General features: G+C 43.4%; 1 protein-coding gene across 6 annotated transcripts in view; it reads left to right on the forward strand.

The window, feature by feature from the left end:
* LOC125460975 (protein kinase C-binding protein NELL2-like) overlaps window positions 1–23,066 on the forward strand; it is a 282,133-nt gene that overhangs the window by 27,618 nt on the left and 231,449 nt on the right. For 5 of the 6 annotated variants that reach the window (XM_059652561.1, XM_059652560.1, XM_059652563.1 and 2 more), the window contains 2 exons: window positions 7,814–7,964; window positions 17,458–17,631. In XM_059652561.1, coding sequence (XP_059508544.1) covers window positions 7,814–7,964; window positions 17,458–17,631 — 325 coding nt within the window. The remainder of the gene's footprint in view (window positions 1–7,813; window positions 7,965–17,457; window positions 17,632–23,066) is intronic. The other variant, XM_059652565.1, reaches the window with a different exon arrangement.

Consider the following 23,066-nt stretch of genomic DNA (forward strand, 5'->3'; position numbering starts at 1 on the left):
GCCGACACATTTTCCCCCTCCAAACTAAAACTGTTTTCACTTACAGGATCCATATTCCTCTATTCATCCAGGTGCTTCCTGAACGCTGCTATTGTATCTGCTTCCACCACCTCCTCTGGCAGTGTGTTCCAGGTACTCACCACCCTTTGCACATCTCTTTTAAACTCCCCCCACCCTCGCACCTTGAACCTGTGTTGCCTAATAATTGGCCCCTCCTCCCTGGGAAAAAACCTCATATTTTCCATTCTATTTAGCCATTCACAACCGTATAAACTTCAATCAGGTCGCTCCTCAACCTCCTGAGTTCCAGTGAAAACAAACTCAGTCTATCCAAGATAACGGGAACTGCAGATGCTGGAGAATCCAAGATAACAAAGTGTGGAGCTGGATGAACACAGCAGGCCAAGCAGCATCTCAGGAGCACAAAAGCTGACGTTTCGGGCCTAGACCCTTCATCAGATCTAGGACGGAAACGTCAGCTTTTGTGCTCCTGAGATGCTGCTTGGACTGCTGTGTTCATCCAGCTCCACACTTTGTTATCTTCAGTCTATCCAACCTTTCTTCTCACTAAAATCCCCCATACTAGGCAGCATCCTGGGATCAACCTTTTCTGTACCCCCTCCAAAGCATCTACATCCTTCTGGTAGTGTGGTGGCCTGTATGCAATACTCCAAGTGCGGTCGAACTAAAATTCTATAAAGCTGCAGCATAATTTGTCAATCCTTACACTCAATGCCCCTTCCAATGAAAGCAAGCATGACATAAAAGCCTTTTTTACTACCTTATCGACCTGCACTGCCACCTTCAGTTATCTATGGACCGGTACAGCCAGATCCTCTGCATATCAATAATTCTAAGGGTTCTGCCATTCACCGTGTAATTTCCACGTGTACTTGACCTTCTAAAATGCATCATCTCACATTTGAGCCATAGAGCCATATAGCACAGAAACTCACCCTTTCGTCCAACTCATGGTCCATGTCAACCAGATATCCTACATTAATTTAGTCCCATTTGCCAACATTTGGCCCATATCCCTCTACACCTTTCATGTAACTGTCTAAATGTATTTTAAATGTTGTAACTGTACCTGCATCTACCACATCCTCTGAAGCTCATTCCATATGCATACCACTCTCTGTGGGAAAAAGATGCCCCCTTTGAGCCTTTCCCCTCTTACTTTAAACCAATGCCCTCCAGCTTTGAACACCCCTCCCCTAGGGAATAGCCTTTTGCTATTTACCTTATGTATGCCCTCATAGCTTCAATCTATGCTCCAGGGAAAAAGACTCAGCCTGTCTAGCCTCCCATTAGAACTCAAACCCCTCAGTCCCGGTAACAATTGTCTGCTCAGAAGTCGAAATTGAAAATCCAGCATTACCAGTTTTCAATGGAAGACAGAGCAGAACTGTAAATGTGTCAGTCACAGGAATGATTATCCGGATTAAACTCCATCTGTCTTCTCTCTGCCCATGCCTCCAACTGATCTATATCCTGTTGTATCCTCTGACAATCCTCCAAACTATCTGCAACTCCACCAATCTTTGTATTGTCTACAAACTTATTAATTAGAGCAGCTACATCTTCCTCCAAACCATTTATTTGATCACAAACAGCAGAGGTCCCAGCATTGACCCTTGTGGAACACCACGAGGCACAACCCTCCATTCGGAAAAGCTTCCTTCCACCGCTACCCTCTGTCTCCTATGACTAAGCAGTTCTGTGTGGTCTCTTCTGTTGGGAAGCCTCTCAGGAACTGGTACAGACACATTGGGTCGAATAGTCTCCTTCTGTGCTGTAAAATTCCATGATTCTAAGACTTACTTTCTTAAATACTTTGAAGAAGTGGCTCTGTGCCGCATTATATATTGTGGATGCTGTATTTTTAATAATTGCCCCACCTATAAAAATACCTGAATTAGTCACATCGACATCATTGCTGTCACTTTACACATCCTGAGACAAGCACTCTTGTGTACAATATTCAAGGTAGTAAAAGCAGAAGGCAGGATATGCATTCTTTTCATTACAGATCATGGTCAACATCTTTATATTGTACTGTTCGTTGCTCTAAGATACAAACAAGTTCAATTACTAATCATTACGCTGCACAGAATGTCCAACATACAACTCTCCAGGATGGCCAAAAGTTCACTGTGTTCATTTTTTGTGAGAAAAACTGGGAGATTAAGCCTGTGAGCCTTTGCAGAGAGACAGAAACAAAGTTGGTGAGATGGATTATATGAGGTATTGGATTTTAGCCCCTCCACTGCTGTGAACAAAACCCATGGATAGACCAGTTGAGGGGAATACCAGTACAAAAGAGTTTCCATTGGATAAGGGCATCCCACCTTCAAGAACTGATTAACCAATAAGTGGCTGGCAGCTGCCTATGGCTGCCAGGCAGGCGAGTGTGGCATTGGCAATTTGGAGATCCGTTTACAGGCCTCTGAGGACCATTAAGGAGCAACGCGCCACACCCGCTGAATGCCAGCCCATGCAGGGAAACATGCCAAGCTGACTGCTTCTAATGGTCCCACCCACTGCCAGATAATTCCCAGCGGCAGTGGGCTGAGATGATGAAGTGGGAATTAACTGCTGACACAATAGCCTCAATAAGCCCACTGGAAGGCAGGCTGCCCAATACCAGGGCCATCACAGTGTTAATTGTAGTTAGGTTTGAGGTGAGTAGGATGTTGATGGATTTAACAAAATTTGCCTGTATTGGTAAGAAAATGTAAAAATCAGCCTAAAGGCTAGAAAAACAGATTTTTAATCAGTAAGGAAATCAAGAGTTATAGGGAAAAGGCAGGAAAGTGGAGTTGAGGATTATCAGACCAACCTTCATCTCATTCAATGATGGAGCAGACTTGGTGGGCTGAATCACTCACATCTGCTCCTACAATTTATGGTCTGATCATCAGGACTAGAGAAGTTAAAGTTGTAACATACGCCACACGTAGGTGAGAACTAGGATTCAGCTTCTTTCATTTTAAACCCCTTTTGCCCATCAGGGAGTTTTGTCTCCTCAACAATTATCTTACTGGAGTTGAGAAAACATGTACAAATCTTTTAACAATAAAAGACCAAAATTGATCAATAACAAACCTTCACAATGTAATTGGGGATTGCAGAAATCTTTTTATAAAAACAAAACATTAAAAAAAATTGATTTTTGGAGTTAGTGATAAAGCAGATCAATTTGCTGTTAACTTTTGTCTTTCAAATTTCACATGAAGAAAAAGGCAATGGAGTTACATGGCAACAAAAAAACTTTTCTTTCTGACCCAGATGTCTCTGTCTATCTCCTCTATGTGTCCTTTCTCTGCTTCAGAAATACATCTAAGATCTCTCTGAGGCTGGCTTTTTGAGCTGGCTAATTAGCAGCTTGCACAAGTTGCTTGGCCTGCTGTGTTCATCCAGCTCCACACTTTGTTATCTCGGATTCTCCTGCATCTGCAGTTCCCATTATCTCTGAGATGATATCCCACAGTGTTGTGTCATCCTGGGCCTCAAGACCCCGATTTTAGTGTCAAGTGGGGTTGAGAAAAAGCCTGTTGTGAAAAACAGTCTGTGGCCTCGGATTTTCCACAAATTGACTAATTATTGACCAGAAGACAGGCTCATAGAAACACAGAAAATAGAAGTAGTTGTAGGCCATTTGGCTCTTGAACCTACTCTACCATTCACTATGACCATGGCTAATGATCCAGCTCAGTACACTCAGTTCCCAATATCCATTCCATTTGATTCCTTTAGCCCTAAGAACTATTTTTAACTCCTCTTGAAAACATTCAATGTTTTGGCCTCAGCTGTGGCAGAGAATTCCACAGGCTCACCACTCTCTGGATGAAGAAATGTCTCCTCATTTCAGTCCTAAATGGCCTACCCCGTATCCTTAGGCTGGCCATTGGGAATATCCTTCCTGCTTTTACCCTGTCTTGTTCTGTTGGAATGTAATTGGTTTCAATGAGATCGTCCTTCATTCTTCTAAACTCCAGTGGATACGGTCGTAAATGACTCAATTTCTCCTCCAATGTCAATTCTGCCTCCCCAGGAATTAGTCTGGTAAACCTTTGTTGCACACCCTCCATGGGCAGAACATCCTTCCTCAGGTAAGTAGACTAAAAATGCAATATAATATTCTAGGTGTGGTCTCATCACAAGTGCAGTGACACATCCCTGCTCCTGTGCTCAAATCATCTCACTATAAAGGCCAACATCCCATTTACCTTTGTCACTGCCTGCTGCCCCTGCATGTTTATTTCCAGTGCCGTGGCTCACTGCCTAGTTGTGGGCAGCATGATAGGCCATCAAAGCTGGTCGGCTCGTAGTCGTTTAACCAATGGCTGTGAAGGGGACTGTAGGGTTAAAACTCTCAGGTGCCTGGTTCCGTTGGCTGAAGCTGGATTCATTGGTAATATTTCACAGTTTGCCATTCATGGTGGCTAAGCAGAGGTCACTAAGAGAGAAGTTACAATTCAAAGACAACTACATATATTTCATAGATGATGGGAACTGCAGATGCTGGAGAATTCCAAGATAATAAAATGTGAGGCTGGATGAACACAGCAGGCCAAGCAGCATCTCAGGAGCACAAGAGCTGACGTTTCGGGCCTAGACCCTTCATCAGAGAGGGGGATGGGGAGAGGGAACTGGAATAAATAGGGAGAGAGGGGGAGGCGGACCGAAGATGGAGAGTAAAGAAGATAGGTGGAGAGAGTATAGGTGGGGAGGTAGGGAGGGGATAGGTCAGTCCAGGGAAGACGGACAGGTCAAGGAGGTGGGATGAGGTTAGTAGGTAGATGGGGGTGCGGCTTGGGGTGGGAGGAAGGGATGGGTGAGAGGAAGAACCGGTTAGGGAGGCAGAGACAGGTTGGACCGGTCCAACCTGTCTCTGCCTCCCTAACCGGTTCTTCCTCTCACCCATCCCTTCCTCCCACCCCAAGCCGCACCCCCATCTACCTACTAACCTCATCCCACCTCCTTGACCTGTCCGTCTTCCCTGGACTGACCTATCCCCTCCCTACCTCCCCACCTATACTCTCTCCACCTATCTTCTTTACTCTCCATCTTCGGTCCGCCTCCCCCTCTCTCCCTATTTATTCCAGTTCCCTCTCCCCATCCCCCTCTCTGATGAAGGGTCTAGGCCCGAAACGTCAGCTCTTGTGCTCCTGAGATGCTGCTTGGCCTGCTGTGTTCATCCAGCCTCACATTTTATTACCTATATTTCATGGTCTGTGGTCAGGGACACCAGCCGGAGTGAGGCCACAGTTTAGTTAAGGTTGCAGTATTCTTCAATGTGTAGGTGCTATTGACTGCATTCATATCAACTCTGCTCTATATTGGAATTAAAATACAATGGCATTCAGAGATGCATTCGCTGCGAAGGGTTACTGAACTTCTTGTGCTGCTAAATTCAGATCCTCAGGTCCTGACATTGATCACCAGGTCTATTAAGTCCCACTGCTTTTTGAGCATGTGCCTGGAGGTATTCCTGGCCCTTTGCGAAAGCAGGACATTTCTTCAATTCCTTCAGCAAGATCCCAGGTGCCTGAAAACCTTGAAGTTTACTGAGTCCCATGTTGTATCAGTGTTTCTGAGGCTAGATTTGCTTCCTTTAGAACTATTAGTGCCTGAGCCAGCTCCAATGCATTTTCCCTTCATGGACTGAAAGCTACCATTAACTGGTTGTGAGAAATAATGCATAGGAATGCCATATTTGCTGATTATAAGCAACACACTGGAATGTGCTAGCAACTCTGAATCATTCTTGATTTTGATTTTCCTTCTTTGAAGCATTCTTTTGAACTAAGTGGCTGATTGATTTAGAATTGGTGAATTCAGGTTGAATGACTATAATTCAGAGCTAACCTGCCACTGAAATGTAAATGGAGATTAATGTAAATTTCTTTCCAAGTTGAACGTGAATATAAAAGACATTCAATCATAACTGGCTGAAACCCATTTCTTACTTTATGCCAAATACAATACCCTAAGCATTGTGATTTTGGTATTAATGATCTGAGGAAGTATTTTAAATGGCATTGTTCTGCTGGTGGTTTTGAAAGTCCAGAGCCTTGAAGTTTCTTAGCAAATGTGTCAAACAATAGAGCAGACAGAGGAGCATTAATAACATTGTTTGGGCAGTTCTACCCATCCCTTCAAGTCATAAGGATTTACAGCACAGGAAAAGGCCTTTTGGTTCATAGTGTTCATGCTGGTTAAGGCAACCATCTAACTATTCTATCTGATTTTCACTGCCAAGTATGCTTTGGCATCACAATCACACATCTATACACTTCTTCAATGTGATAAGAGTTTCTGTCTCTCTAATCCTTACAGGCAGGGAGTTCCAAATTCCTACCACCCACCTGGTGAAAAAAGATTTCCTCACATTTCCTCTAAATCTCAGGCCCCTTACCTTAAATCTATATCCCCCAGCCATTGATCTCTCCACAAAGGGGAAAAAAATAACCTTCGTGTCTTCCTATCTATGCCCCCCATAAGTTTAGACATCTCACCCAAGTTGCCTCTATGTGTCAAAGAAATCAACCTCGGTCTATTGAATCTCAACCCAACGAGTATCAAGATATTTTCTAATCAACCCGCTCAGATGTGCCATGACACATGGCTGGAGCAGGTTGTGACTTAAACCCATGCTCCTAGTCCAGAGGTATGGATGCCACCACTGTACCACAAGAACCCCTCCAATTGTTGTCGAAGCTAGACAGAAGTTATATCTTTCAGATGATGCTAAATATACTAGCAGTGTTTCTCAGAGATTTTAATTCATCTGTCATAGCTTGTACCACAAGTAATGTCTACCTTTCGTTAGTTTCAAAATCCAGGGGCCAAACACACCTTCCAGGAGAAGCAGCACTTGAGTTCCTCCTACCCCTACACACAATCCAGCCTACCGCATTCGCTGCTCACAATGTGGTCTCCTCTACATTGAGGAAACAAAATGTTGACTGGGTGACCACTTCACAGAACAGCTTTCAGTTGCTTGCCACTTCAGCACACCACCAGTTCCCTGGCCAATATCTGTTTCTGACTTGCTGCAGTGTTCCAGTGAAGCTCAGCGCAAGCTAGAAGAACAACACCTCATTTTCCATTTGGGGATTCTGAAGCCTTCTGGTCTCAATATCGAGTTCAATGACACTAAGGCTTGAGCTCTCCCATGTCCTTATCCCAATCCCCACACACCTGGCCTTATGATCTCATAGTCTGTTATAACACGCAACCCATTGTTAGCCATGAGCAGTCTCCATGACAGCTAGTTACCCTCCTAACCAGATTGTTACCCACTCTGTTATCCAACTGTTCTCTCTTTTTGGGCTCTATCCCCACCTGTCCTTTACCCCTTAATCCCGTCGCCCCATCCTTCCTTCTGGCTGTCAGCCAACATTTTCCTAGCTACCATCAGTTCTGAGGAAAGGTCACTGGACCTGAAACATTAACGCTGATTTCTTTCCACACATGCTGCTAGACCAGCTAAGCATTCCCAGCAATTTCTATTTTTGTTTCTGATTTACAGCATCCGCAGTTCTTTCTGTTTTTATTTAGTTAGCTATCCTCAGATGAAATGAAGCAATTGTGAACAAAGTGGTGCACTGTGAGAAGGTCAGTCTAGGAAGGACTTGATAAGCATTTTGATTTCCACCAGTAGCACAGAATAAATCACTGTAAATTGGTTGAGATTTAATTAGCACTGCTAAATCTGAAAGAGAAATTCCTAGCCTGCTATTGAAATGTTGGAGAAAATAATTGTGCATTCCTGCTGTCTCACCATTATTCCCTTTCTCTACAGATACTGCCAGAAATTTAAAAGCGTCTCCATCTGCAGTTGAACATATTTTTCAGAGGCTGAGACACACTCACGAGTTTACTGTTCTGATCACACTGAAGCAGGTCCACTATAATTCAGGAGTCTTTCTGTCTATTCATCATTCAGATAAGAGGTCAGTGACATCATGCTTATTTCATATGAAGGTGTTCATTCTGTTTATCATAATTGCAGTAAGCGTCAGGTCAAAATTCATCTTGGGCTGCAGTTTATTTTCCAAAGAAAACAGCATTTGGGATAATAGTAACATTAGCTGACTGCCTTCTTTCGGAAAAACAGGCAGAAAATTGTTTATTACTTTGGAGTACAGTCAGTATATTTTTCAAACGGCATCTGACAAAAGAGAATGCTGTGTGAGGTAGTAAGGAGAGAGCCAATGTCTTCAGAACTGTAAGGGGAAATAAAGTCTATCAGTGGTGGAATTTGGATTCGGGTTGAGTATTTGGAATTTGGGACTCAGGGAAAGGTCATTCAAAACTGCAAAGCCTCGCAGGCGCATTCTGTGTTCTTCATATTGCCGCAAAATCTTTAGCTTCCAATATTCTCCTGCCTCAAAGGGGTTAAATGAGTTGAATGGATTACTGAGAGGGATTGCCAGTTTTTTACTGCGCGATCCAATTGATCATTCTTCGTGTGTCAGCCTTGACAGTGAGGTATGGGCTGTCCAATCACTTGGAGAGAATGGTGCAAAACCTGACTTTACATACACTTCATGTTGATCCAAAAGGGGAAACTCCTGGCTGCTTTTCACACTCTGCCCAATCTATGGAACTTTGCAATGTGTTATACTACGGACATCGCTCTTTGTGTTGATGGTACACAACTCAGCATGGATTGGGAAATAAGCTCGGTATTTCATTCAAAATTAATCTCCAGCAACTTCTGGTTTTGTTGATCATTGAAAATATTTTTGTTTTTATCATGAAGTGGGAAAGAAGAGGTAACAGACACTTCTGTTTCAAATGCCACTAGTCGTGTATTTATTCAATTGCTTCAAACTACTTACATGACAGTACTTTTGTATGTACTAACACTCAGTAATTCAACAATATAATTCAGCAATACATTCACACAGCTCTTTGCAGGTTTTTACTTTGCCACAATTTTAGCAGCAATTAATGAAGGAGCCTAATTGTATGACAAATCAAAAGTGACATCCATGATCTTCGAAGAGATGACATCAAAAATGAATTCAACAATTTTCCCCAGTTAATATGCTGATAGATTGGTGGATTATGTCCATTTAGCTAGTTATTACTCTTTTTACTTTCACATGTTAAAACACATTAGGTATTTTTAACTGCTTGATCCAATTGATCATTCTTTATGTGTCAGCCTTGACAGTGAGGTACAGATTGGCTAGCAATATGAAACATATTGGGTTTTATCTGTGATAACAAGGTGTAGAGCTGGATGAACACAGCAGGCCAAGCAGCTCCTCTGATGCTGCTTGGCCTGCTGTGTTCATCCAGCTCTACACCTTGTTATCTCAGATTCTCCAGCAACTGCAGTTCCTACTATCTCTGGGTTTTATCTGTGATTAGAGACCCAAATATCTCAGATTTCTCCCTTCATATGTACTTTTATTCATTCACAGGATGTGGCATCACTGGCTAGGTAAATGCATGCAGCATTTATTACCTATGCCTAATTGCACAGAGGGTAGGTAAGAGTTGACCGCATTGCTGTCTGTCTGGAGTCACATGTAGGCCAGGCTGAGTAAGGATGGCGGTTTCTCCCCCCAAAGGACATTAGTGAACCAGATGGGATTTCTCCCCAGTGATTGACTTCAGTTTTATAGTCATCATTAGACTCTTAGATTGGATTAGGTTCGATTTGATTTGGTTTGATTTATTGTTATCACATGTATCTACATACAGTGAGCAGTACTGTTTTGCGAGCAGCACAGGCAGATCATAGCAAACAAGGACATACAGAACATATAGGGTGCTTAGATAGAGTGAGGCATACAGGTTTCAACTGTACAGGAGATGCAAAAAAGAAAGGTCAATATTGGATTTGAAGTTAGAGAGGTCCATTCAGCAGTCTAATTCAGCATCAGTAATATTCGGGTCTGGACATCCATAGGATCTTCAGACTTATAAGTAGATTTAAGAGAATGTTTATTAGTGATTTTTACAGACTTAGAATTTGGGTTTAAAAGTGCAGAACAGCTGTAAGAAGTGTAAGGATAAGATCTGCTGTAAACAGCTCACAAACAGTCACCTGGTGTCATCTTGACTCTTAGTTCCAGATTTTTATTGAACTCAAATTTTGCCATCTGCCATGGTGGCATTCAGATACAGGTCTCTGGATTAATAGGCTCAAATAATACCATTAGGCAATTGCCTCCCCCTGGCAAACCATATCTTTAAACAAAGCCAATACAAAGCAGTGAACATGACAGAAACCAAAAGCAAATTTCAAGCATAAATTCATCACTGGCCCATTTGTCCTCTATTTGTGTTTTCACATCTATCAGACAATCAGAACTGCAAACAGTATCATTTCATGTTCTTTGAATGCTACTTTTCCAACTCAATAATTTTAACCTCTTTCAGACCCGTAGTATCACAGCGATGTTTTTCTTATGAAGCTTTGAGCATTTTGTGTGCAGGAGGTCACTGAACAAGTTATTCGTGGATTGTGAAGGCGTTTTGCACAAAGCAAGAAATCCAAGTTAACTTCGCCCTCAAAACCATTTTTAGTCTTCAGATAACTTCCACAACAGAACACTTGCTTTAAACAAGCCAAAAATTATAATTCCATTTTTAAAAAAATTGGTTCATTCTATTTTTGTAAAAAAGTTTATATTAAAAGATGACATTTCCCTAATATTGCATCAGAGGTAATCTGCTTAGAGTTTGCCAATATTTACAATGGCAGCCCATCTCTACAGATTTTATTCCTTGTTTGTTGCCAGGAAAAACAAAGGCAACAGAGTGGAAGGCACACAATTAATAAAACTCAATACCGTGCAGTTCAGTTCAGTTTATGATATGAAAATGTGAAATCTCCAAACTTGACTGATTTAAATAATATTGAAAAAACATGCGTGATTACAAAGGGAGCAGCAGATACCCAGGATTGATTGCATAGACAATATTGGCTACCTATGAGTGATTGCATGGGAAATAATGGAAATTGAAAATCCATTACAGAGAGAACAATAGATATCTGGGATCGATCTAATAAAGAATAATGGATGTCTTGACTCACGTACATAAATAATAATGAATGTCTGCAACTGATTGCACACAGAATAACGAATACTTTGCAGAGATTATTACACATAAAATAATGGAAATCTGAGAGTGATTACTTACAAGTATAATGGAAGCATGAGAGTGATTACAGAGTGGATAATGGATGTAAGAAATTGATTTCACAGAGAATGATAGAAATTGGTTTGTAGTTGCTGGGGGATAGAAATTCCACTGAACAGGAATTGGGGGAGATACCTGATTTCCTTGATGTTAATGTCCCACTAATTTCAATGACAGTAATCACACGTTGCAAAGCCACATTTTTCCACAGTTTCATGAATAGACCTTTAATTATGGAGAAGGTGGTAAGCATGCTCCCATTTTTCACTGGAAGAGGAATTTAGCCCCATCTAAGATGAGAAGTTACCTGGGTGTAATTGTACCACCGTAGTCTCATGGTGACTTCCACAATAAATCATTTGATGGTTTGTAACTCAGCTGGGATTAAGTTACTACCTTGTAATCGCTCTAGTGTGCCAATTATATTTTAAATAAATGCTCTACTGGCGAGAGAGTTATTTGGCAGTGTCTGATCTGGATGGTTTTGTTTGCATTTCACACTGAAGAATTAATGATCTCACACGAAGTAGTTTATTGTGAATAGATATGCAGTTCATTAAGAAAATTTTTGAGGACTCTGTTCTTAGAATGTGATATTTAGAAAGAATCATAAATTAATACGAAACCTGAAAATACTAAATGGGCACTGTAGCCGAAGTGCTGATGAGCCTCCAGTAATAATCCCTTTAAAAGACTTGTAAAATGGGATGTAAGGATCTGTTAGGGTGGTGGTGAGGTTTACAACTGATTAATCCCCTATACAGTCAAGTTATGGCACAAAACAGCCTGTGATCAAATCTGCTTCATGACTTCCATGGCCCACTTGCGACATAACATTGTTGTGACATTAACCTTTATGTTGAAAAAGTCTCAAAGTGTTCAGCAGGTGACATTTCTTGCTGGTTGAAATCCCAGATTAAAATCGGTATAAAATCTGTTGCTTAGGCTAGCTGTGTGATGTTTACTACCTTAACAGCTGCATTGGCGGTACCTCTGTTGATGCACCAGTGGGCCTATCATTGGTGGTGACATTAGCGCTGGGGTTTTAGGATGAGTGAGATAGCAAGAACTGCAGATGCTGGAGTCAGAGATAACGCAGTGTGGAGTTGGAGGAACGCAGCAGGCCAGGCAGCATCAGAGGAGCAGGAAAGTTGAGGTTTTGGGATGGGACCGTCATCAGAAATGGATGAGTACCCTTTTTCTTGTTTCTTTGTGGACTAGAAGGAATAGGAATGATCAATGGTATTGCTACCACTCTGCCTTCCGAAATGATTGACGGAACAAAGCCAGGGCCATTTGTTTGAAACATCAATGATTGAGTCTGTCTGGGCCAGCCCATTGGCCATCTAACATTTACCACTAATTTTAGGTAGAAGACAGAATTCCATAGGAAGCAGTAGGCCATTTAATTGCTGAAGTCTGTTTCACTGTTCAAAGGCTTGACCTTTGAGGAGAGATTGAGCAGTTTAGGACTACACTTCCCAGAGTTTCGAAGGAAAAGGGGGGATCTAATTGAGGTGTTTAAAATGCTGAAGTTGATTGACACAGTAGATGTGGAGCAGAGGTTTCCCCATGTAGGGCAATCTAGAATGAAATGTCATCATTTTAGGCTAAGGGAAGGCATATTTAAAATGAAGATGAGGAGAAATTACACCTCTCACGGCATTGTGAATCTGTGGAATTCAAAGTGCAGTGGATGCTGGAACGTTGAATAAATTTAAGAAGGCAATAGATTTTTAATTAGCAATGGTTTAAAGGGCTACAGTAGCGGTAGGAAAGAGGAGTTTAGCCCATAACAAGATCAGTCACAATTGTGTTGAATAGTGGTGCAGGCTCAAGGGGCTGAATGCCTCACTCCTGCTCAAAGTTTATGTAGAAGGAGATCATTGCTGATTTGTCACCATCCCCTATGCCATTGTAATATATTTGATTGGCAAAAATCTACCAATCTCAGTCTTAAAATTAACGATTAACCTATGATCAAATGCCATTTGTGGAAGAGAGTTGTGAATGTTTCCCACCCTTTGCTTGTAAATATGTTACCTAATTTCACTCCTGAAACATTTGGGTTACATTCCCTGGTTTTAGATTCCCAAGAGAAATAGTTTTTTTGCCTATCCATTCTGTCAGGTTAATTTAAACTCAAGTCACATCCTAACCTGATACATTTCGTGGAATTCAACACTGGTTTATGCAGTTTCTCATCATAAATCAGAGGTTGGAGCTCAGCTATCATTCTGCAAAATCTACACTCCATCCCATTTGCGTCTTTCCTTCCTAAGAAGCAATGTTCATAACAGAACGTAGACCTACAGGTGTGGTCTGACTAGAGTTGGGTGTGAGTTGTAAGTTTGAGGTGTTGAGAGTCTAAGAACCAGTATTGTCAGCAAGGACAAAGATAACTGGTATGCAATATTAACTGAGGATGAGGATGCAGTCTGGATGGAGACTGGTCAGGGTTAAAGTTAAAGTTTATGGAGGGTACAGTATGAGAGGCTGGCCAGGATAATTGAGCATGTAGGTGAGAGTTTCAGTGACAAATAAAATGATATTAACCTAGAGATGGACAATGTTAACTTGGCAATAGTAGGTGATGGCATCAGTATCTGTCGTACACCTCGCTGCAGCATGACTTTTATGCTCTTGTATGAATCCACCAAATATCACCAAATATCACCTTCCATTTACCTTTCTGATTACTTTCAGTCCCTGTCTACCATGTAAATGAGGCCTAGTGCAGATCAGATGGCTTACTGCCTGCTTTGGAGCACATCAGTACAAATCACACTGCAAGTTGAAACGAGGTATAGCTATTTAGGCCCTTCTTCTGTCTTCTACCCTCGCACTGACTCTATTCTTTTCCTCGCCACTGTTTCAGGATAAGACCATTGGATATTAAAGCAGAATTAGACCATTCAGCCCCTCAAGTGTGCTCCACCATTTGATCAAGGCTGATATGTTTCTCAACCCCATTTTTCTGCCTGCTTCCCATAACCCTTGATCCACTTTTCAATCAAAAGCCTGTCTATCTCTGTCTTAAAAACACTCAATTATTTGGCCTCCAAAACCTTCTGCAGCAATGAGTTCCACAGATTCACCACTGTCTGGTGAAATTCCTCCTGATCTCAGTTCTCGAGGATCGTCCCTTCACTCTGAGGCTGTGCCTTTGGGTCTCAGACTCTCCTCTTGGGAAAGCATCTTCTCCACGTCCAGTCAACCCAGGCCCCTCAATATTCTGTAAGTTTCAATGAGATCCCCCTCATCCTTGTTGGTAAAGTGTTGGAAAAGGTTATAAGGGATAGGATTTATAATCATCTAGAAAAGAATAATTTGATTAGGGATAGTTAGCACGGTTTTGTGAAGGGTAGGTTGTGCCTCACAGACCTTATTGAGTTCTTTGAGAAGGTGACCAAACAGGTAGATGAGAGTAAACCGGTTGATGTGGTGTATATGGATTTCAGCAAGGCGTTTGATGAGGTTCCACACAATAAGGTATAGTACAAAATGCGGAGGAATGGAATTGTGGGAGACATAGCAGTTTGGATCGGAAATTGTCTTGCTGAAAGAAGACAGAGGGTGTTAGTTGATGGGAAATGTTCATCCTGGAGACCAGTTACTAGTGGTGGACCCCAAGGCTCGGTGTTGGGTCCACTGCTGGTTGTCATTTTTATAAATGACCTGGATGAGGGCGTAGAAGGAATGGGTTAGTAAATTTGCAGACGACACTAAGGTTGGTGGAGTTGTGGACAGTGACGAAGGATGCTGTAGGTTGCAGAGAGACATAGATAAGCTGCAGAGCTGGGCTGAGAGGTGGCAAATGGAGTTTAATGCAGACAAGTGTGAGGTGATGCACTTTGGTAGGAGTAACCAGAAGGCAAAGTACAGGGCTAATGGTAAGATTCTTAGTAGTGTAGATGAGCAGAGAGATCTCGGTGCCCATGTACACAGATGCTTGAAAGTTGCCACCCAGGTTGACAGGGCTGTTAAGAAGGCATACAGTGTTTTAGCTTTTATTAATAGAGGGATCGAGTTCCGGAACCAAGAGGTTATGGTGAAGCTGTACAAAACTCTGGTGCGGCCGCACTTGGAGTATTGTGTACAGTTCTGGTCACCGCATTATAAGAAGGATGTGGAAGCTTTGGAAAGGGTGAAGAGGAGATTTACTAGGATGTTGCCTGGTGTGGAGGGAAGGTCTTACGAGGAAAGGCTGAGGGACTTGAGGCTGTTTTCATTAGAGAGAAGAAGGTTGAGAGGCGACTTAATTGAGACATATAAAATAATCAGAGGGTTAGATAGAGTGGATAGGGAGAGCCTTTTTCCTAGGATGGTGACGGTGAGCACGAGGGAGCATAGCTTTAAATTGAGGGGTGAAAGATATAGGACTGATGTCAGAGGTAGTTTCTTTACTCAGAGAGTAGTAAGGGAATGGAACGCTTTGCCTGCAATAGTAGTAGCTTCGCCAACTTTAAGTACATTTAAGTCGTCATTGGACAAGCATATGGGTGTACATGGAATAGTGTAGGTTAGATGGGCTTCAGATTCGTATGACAGGTTGGCACAACATCGAGGGCCGAAGGGCCTGTACTGTGCTGTTATGTTCTATGTTCTATCCTTCTAAACTACATGAGTACACATCCAGAGTTCTCAACCACCCTTCATGTGACAAGCCCTTTATTCTGGGTTCATTCTTGTGAACTTCCATGGAAGCCCTCCAATGCCAACACATTTTTCATTAGCTATGAACACCAAAACTGCTCACAGTGTTGGCCTGGTAGAATTATTGCTAGATTATTAATCCAGCGACCCAGGTAATGTTCTGGGGACTCCCACCATAGCAAATAGTGGAATTTGAATTCAGCAATAATGTGGAAATAAGAGTCCGATGATGTCCATGATATCATTGTCAAGTGTGAGAGGTAAAACCCAACCTGGTTCACTAATGTCCTTTGGGAAATGAAATTGTCATCCTTACCTGATCTGGACAAGTGTGACTCTAGACCCACAGTAATGTGGTTGATTCTTAACTGCCCACTGGGCAATTAGAGATGGGCAATAAATGCTGCCTGGCACAGTGACAGCAACATCCCACAGCTGAAGAATTGAAGAAAATGACTTCACAATGCAACATCCTGAGGTGACTCTGCATCTGTTCCATTCTACTCGTTGTCATAAGTTGCCACCTACACATTTTGTCATACCTCTGTTACATCCCCAATGTTCTATAAACTACCTAACACTCTCCCTGCTGGATTGTATCCATCATTCATCTTTGTATTTATCTGTTCTTTCACCTGGCATATCAAACAAACTCTGCCCTCACTGACCAGGGCTTGCCGTTTTGTCTACCAACTTAAATTGATCATCTCATCTCAAACATTCAATTACTTTTTTTTTCCTCCCAATGTCATTCTCATCCCTGAATTTTCCAATTCTCCACCTAGGTCCCCCTGTCTTTCCCATTTCTTCCCCTTCCCCTTTGCCATCTTCCTTCCCTTGGGCCTTGTCAGCTGAAACTCTCTGTCCCAACTGACCTTACCTCACCTCTTCATTCCTTTACTCAGGTTCGAGTTACAGTGCACTTGTCATCACGTTTTCAGTTGCTCCTCCTGACCTTTCCTTTATTGGCTCATTTCATTTTCTCAATGTATCTGTTAGGCGTTTTCGACGTATTTTTATCTTAAAACTGCTGCGAAAATGTAAGTTTCCGGCCTTGTTACAATTTGTTAGGGGCCAGTTATGTATCAATGTGCAGAAAGCATGCAACAAACCTTTCGTTAATTTTTCACTGCTTTTGCTTTTATTGGAAAATCAGACCGAATTGGCAAAGATGGTGTGAAAATAATGTTTTCATTCAGCGAACAGTTAGGGTGTGGATTGCACTGCCTGGAAATGTAGTAGATGCACTTTCAATGGAGGCATTTTAAAGAGGCATTATTTGGATAGAAATAGTCCGCAGGCAGATAGAAAAAGGCAGAAAATTTGCATTAATTATAGAACTGATACAGGTAAGATGGGCCAAATGGCCTCTTTCCGTGCCATCCACAGTTCTGTGATCCTGTGAGCAGAGTGGAAAGGGAAATGTAGTTAATCAGGAATTGGTGTTTGTATGATATCAGCCTTGTCTATTTAAAAAAAATAACAATGGAGCTGTAAAGGAACAGAAAGATTGAAGCAGACAGGGCATCTCAGGAAAATATAGGAGGTTGTGAGACAGGTATCAACATTATGAATGAACTCTATAGTTTCACAGGTCTTGCAGTAAGAATCCTGTTTCTTTTCTAGGTACCTAGAGGTGGAGAGTAGTGGCCATCGTAATGAAGTGCGTTTTCACTATCGATCTGGTAGCCATCAGTCTCACACAGAGGTCTTCCCATATGCTTTGGCTGATGGGCAGTGGCATCGTGTGGCCTTGGCCATTAGTGCATCTCACTTGGTTTTATATGTGGACTGTAACAAGTAAGTAAATGAGAACAGTTGAAGTGGCAATGCTTGTTCTGCATCTGCATGGTGAGGTATACGGCCTCAACATCCTAAGAGTGATAACCATCGTCCTTGTATGTGAATGGCAATTTGTTCAATTTAAAAAGGCCTCTTTACTATCTCAGTCAAACATGTACATTATTACAGATCATCTGCTTTTCCCTAAATTGGATAATTCTGATTGAATTAAATTGGAAAGAATAAATTCAGATTACCCAACCAGAAGGAATACAATGGCTCATAGCAGTGTATCCCACCACAATATATATTAAACTATTCACAAAAGAGCCTGCTTCATTAATAGGTGAAGGATGTCCCACTTCAGGAAATAGAACATGGTGGTGATTTTGTTTTGTTGTTTAATTTTGACTCTGGGTAAAGGTTCATTTCTTGCCCATTCCTAAGCTGCTTTGAGAAAATGGCCTTTATCTAAACCTCTGCTGCCCTTGTATTTGGGAGATTGCCATGATGGTGTTAGGTCTTTGAGTCAGGAATGTCAGAATTTGTCTGCATCATGCTGCTAATGGTTAGCTCAGTTGGCTGGATAACTGGTTTTCAACATGGAGTGATGCTAATGGCATGGGCTCACTTCCTGCACTGTTTGAGGTTACCAAGAAGGTCCTGCCTTCTCAGCCTCATCCCTTACCTGAGATACGGTGAACTTCACGTTAAACCACCACTAGTCGTCTCTCTCTGCAGGGACTATCACAACCTTACCTTTTATGTGACTAAGACCCAGCCTATCTAGCCTCTCCCTATAACTTAAACCCTCCATTCTTGGCAACGTCCTGGTAAATCTTTTCTGAACCCTCTCCAGTTTAATAATATCCTTCCTACTGCAGGGCATCCAGAACTGGACGCAGTACTCCAACAGTGGCCTCACCAATGCGCTGTACAACCTCAACATGACTATACTCAATGGTCTGAGCAACGAAGGCAAGCGTGCCATATGCCTTCTTAATCACCCTGTCTAGCTGTGACACAAATTTCAAAGAACTCTGTACCTGAACCCCTAGGTCTCCCTGTTTGACAACACGACCAAGGGCCCTACCCTTAACTGTATTGGTCCTGCTGTTGTTTGTTTTGCCAAAATACAATACCTCACATTTATCCAACTTAAACTCCATCATTGGCTCAACTGATTAAGATCCCTTTATAATCTTAGGTAACCTTCTTCACTGTCTACAATACCACTAATTTTGGTGTCATCTGCAAACTTACCAACCATGTCTTCTATATTCTCATATAAATCATTTATATAAATGACAAACAAAAGTGAGCCCAGCACGTATCCTTGAAGAATACCACTGGTCAACAGCCTCCAGTCTGAAAAAAAACCCTCTATCAGCACACCCTGAGTCCTACCATCAAGAAAATTTTATATCCAATTGACAAGCTCATGCTGAATTCCATGTGATCTGACTTTACTAACTTTACTCTAACATGTGGGCCCTGTCAAAGGCTTTATTAAAGTCCATGTAGACATGTCTTCTGCTCTGTCCTCATCAATCTTTTCGGTTATGTCCTCAAAAAACTCAATCAAGTTTGTGAGACACGATTTGCCCTGCACAAAGCTGTGCTGACTATCCCTCATCAGCTCTTGCCTCTCTGCATGCATGTAAATCCTATCTCTCAGAATGCCCTCCAACAACTTAACCACTACTGATGTCAGACTCACAGTTTTGTAGTTCCCAGGCTCCTCCAGACAGCCTTTCTTAAATAAAGGTACAACATCTGTCATCATCCAGTCCTCAGGAACCTCATGGTCGTAGATGATACAAATATCTCTGTTAGGCCCCTGCAATTTCTACCCTAACTCCCCACAATGCCCTAGGATACACTTGATCATGTCTTGGAGATTTATTTACCCTTATGTTTCATAAGATTTCCAGCAAGTCCCCTTCTGTAAAGTGGGCTGTTTTCAAGATATCAATATTTATTTCCCTGAGTTCCGTAGCCTCCATTTCTTTCTCCACCTTAAAAGCTGGAGCGAAATATTCATTTAGTATCTCTCCCATCTCCTGTGGTTCCACACATAGACCACCTCCTTGATCTTTAAGTGGCCTATTCTCTCCCTAGTTGCTCTCCCTAGTCACTTGGACTTACTGTTCTTTTTGAAATAGCTTGATGAATTAGCTCAATGATTTTACAGCTATATTCTTATCCTTAAAAGCATTTTAAAAAATTATGTCAGATTAAAATATGGCCCTCCTCCAGACCTCTCAATTTTTAATGAAAAGCTTTTGGTCTGTTTCATCTTTTAAAATGTCATCCTGCCAACAATATTAACCTAGTTTCTGTTATCTATAAAATTTAGCTCAGAAATGGTGAGACATTGTAAAACTTAAAAGGTGCTCTTTGGAAATTGCAATGTGCCATCAGATTTTGAAAGAAAAGGACTTGGGAATCTAGGCTGTTTCAAATGGAAAGCAAGCAAATCAAAAAGTACCAAACAACAGTTCTGATTTATTTTTAAATTATTGAAGTCTTTGGGAGAGCTGAAGGTCATTTCATTTCTCTAGTGACTGGAGCTTAAAGGGGTTATAATATCAAGTTGGGTGAACCTCCTTGAAGTTTTTTCTCCTTTGCTGTGCACTAGTTTCCATTAAACTTGCCTTGAAGTTAGCAGCTGAGTACATTGGCCAGAGATAATGGGAACTGCAGATGCTGGAGAATCCAAGATAATGAAATGTGAGGCTGGATGAACACAGCAGGCCAAGCAGCATCTCCGGAGCACAAAAGTTGACGTTTCGGGCCTAGACCCTTCATCAGAGAGGGGGATCGGGTGAGGGTTCTGGAATAAATAGGGAGAGAGGGGGAGGCGGACCGAAGATGGAGAGAAAAGAAGATAGGTGGGGAGGAGAGTATAGGTGGGGAGGTAGGGAGGGGATATGTCAGTCCAGGGAAGACGGACAGGTCAAGGAGGTGGGATGAGGTTAGTAGGTAGGAGATGGGGGTGCGGCTTGGGGTGGGAGGAAGGGATGGGTGAGAGGAAGAACAGGTTAGGGAGGCAGAGACAGGTTGGACTGGTTGTGTGGTGCAGTGGGGGGAGGGGACGAACTGGGCTGGTTTAGGGATGCGGTGGGGGAAGGGGAGATTTTGAAGCTGGTGAAGTCCACATTGATACCATTAGGCTGCAGGGTTCCCAAGCGGAATATGAGTTGCTGTTCCTGCAACCTTCGGGTGGCATCATTGTGGCACTGCAGGAGGCCCATGATGGACATGTCATCTAAAGAATGGGAGGGGGAGTGGAAATGGTTTGCGACTGGGAGGTGCAGTTGTTTATTGCGAACCGAGCGGAGGTGTTCTGCAAAGCGGCCCCCAAGCCTCCGCTTGGTTTCCCCAATGTAGAGGAAGCCACACCGGGTACAGTGGATGCAGTATACCACATTGGCAGATGTGCAGGTGAACCTTTGCTTAATGTGGAATGTCATCTTGGGGCCTGGGATAGGGGTGAGGGAGGAGGTGTGGGGGCAAGTATAGCATTTCCTGCGGTTGCAGGGGAAGGTGCCGGGTGTGGTGGGGTTGGAGGGCAGTGTGGAGCGAACAAGGGAGTCACGGAGAGAGTGGTCTCTCCGGAAAGCAGACAGGGGTGGGGATGGAAAAATGTCTTGGGTGGTGGGGTCGAATTGTAGATGGCAGAAGTGTCGGTGGATGATACGTTGTATCCGGAGGTTGGTGGGGTGGTGTATGAGAATGAGGGGGATCCTCTTTGGGCGGTTGTGGCGGGGGCGGGGTGTGAGGGATGTGTTGCGGGAAATGCGGGAGACGCGGTCAAGGGCGTTCTCGATCACTGTGGGGGGAAAGTTGTGGTCCTTGAAGAACTTGGACATCTGGGATGTGCGGGAGTGGAATGTCTTATCGTGGGAGCAGATGCGGCGGAGGCGGAGGAATTGGGAATAGGGGATGGAATTTTTGCAGGAGGGTGGGTGGGAGGAGGTGTATTCTAGGTAGCTGTGGGAGTCGGTGGGCTTGAAATGGACAACAGTTACAAGCTGGTTGCCTGAGATGGAGACTGAGAGATCCAGGAAGGTGAGGGATGTGCTGGTGATGGCCCAGGTGAACTGAAGGTTGGGGTGGAAGGTGTTGGTGAAGTGGATGAACCGTTCGAGCTCCTCTGGGGAGCAAGAGGCGGCGCCGATACAGTCATCAATGTACCGGAGGAAGAGGTGGGGTTTGGGGCCTGTGTAGGTGCGGAAGAGGGACTGTTCCACGTAACCTACAAAGAGGCAGGCATAGCTAGGGCCCATGCGGGTGCCCATGGCCACCCCCTTAGTCTGTAGGAAGTGGTATCAATGTGGACTTCACCAGCTTCAAAATCTCCCCTTCCCCCACCGCATCCCTAAACCAGCCCAGTTCGTCCCCTCCCCCCACTGCACCACACAACCAGCCCAGCTCTTCCCCTCCACCCACTGCATCCCAAAACCAGTCCAACCTGTCTCTGCCTCCCTAACCTGTTCTTCCTCTCACCCATCCCTTCCTCCCACCCCAAGCCGCACCCCCATCTCCTACCTACTAACTTCATCCCACCTCCTTGACCTGTCCGTCTTCCCTGGACTGACCTATCCCCTCCCTACCTCCCCACCTATACTCTCCTCCCCACCTATCTTCTTTTCTCTCCATCTTCGGTCCGCCTCCCCCTCTCTCCCTATTTATTCCAGAACCCTCACCCGATCCCCCTCTCTGATGAAGGGTCTAGGCCCGAAACGTCAGCTTTTGTGCTCCGGAGATGCTGCTTGGCCTGCTGTGTTCATCCAGCCTCACATTTCATTATCTTGAGTACATTGGCCTGCCCCCTTTGTTAGTAGAGTATGTAAAATATGTTGAGTAGCCAGCATACCACAGCCACACCCACCCTGGACTTTCCCATAATATAGAGCAGGAGGAGGATGTGGGTTAAAGAAGGTACCCACTGAGCTGTCTGCCTTTTGGCCGTTTGAGATCCATATAGATTGTACACATCGGGGGCCATACCCTCAACCTTCCAAATGGTCATCCCTCTCTATTTTCCTCTCTGTCTGCCAACCAAAGCTTGGCTCTCTTCCTCCCCACAGCTCCTCTTCCCTTCCACACCCTACCCCCACTCCCCAGGCTTTCCTAGCCCTTCCTTCTCTAAAAGCCCAGGATGTGTGTGTTCAGATTACCATGAGCTTCATCAAAGGGCTTCCCTATGCTCCCAGCCGTGCTCCCTCTTGCATTTTGATGCTGCTAGATTTGCTGAGGTATTGGTCAGGAAGTCCAACTTCGGCCTTGAGTGTGTAACCAGTGCTGGACATTCTGGAAGTCAGTCCATTTGGGATTGTCACAGAGGGAGTGAGCAGCCTATTCCTCCAGGACTCCCACCCACACTGTCAGAATGGGAGAAGCTTAAAGGAAAGTTACTTCTGGCATGAACGTTCACAAATCGGGGA

Source organism: Stegostoma tigrinum, chromosome 18 (assembly GCF_030684315.1).
Source record: "Stegostoma tigrinum isolate sSteTig4 chromosome 18, sSteTig4.hap1, whole genome shotgun sequence".
Lineage (NCBI taxonomy): Eukaryota > Metazoa > Chordata > Chondrichthyes > Orectolobiformes > Stegostomatidae > Stegostoma > Stegostoma tigrinum.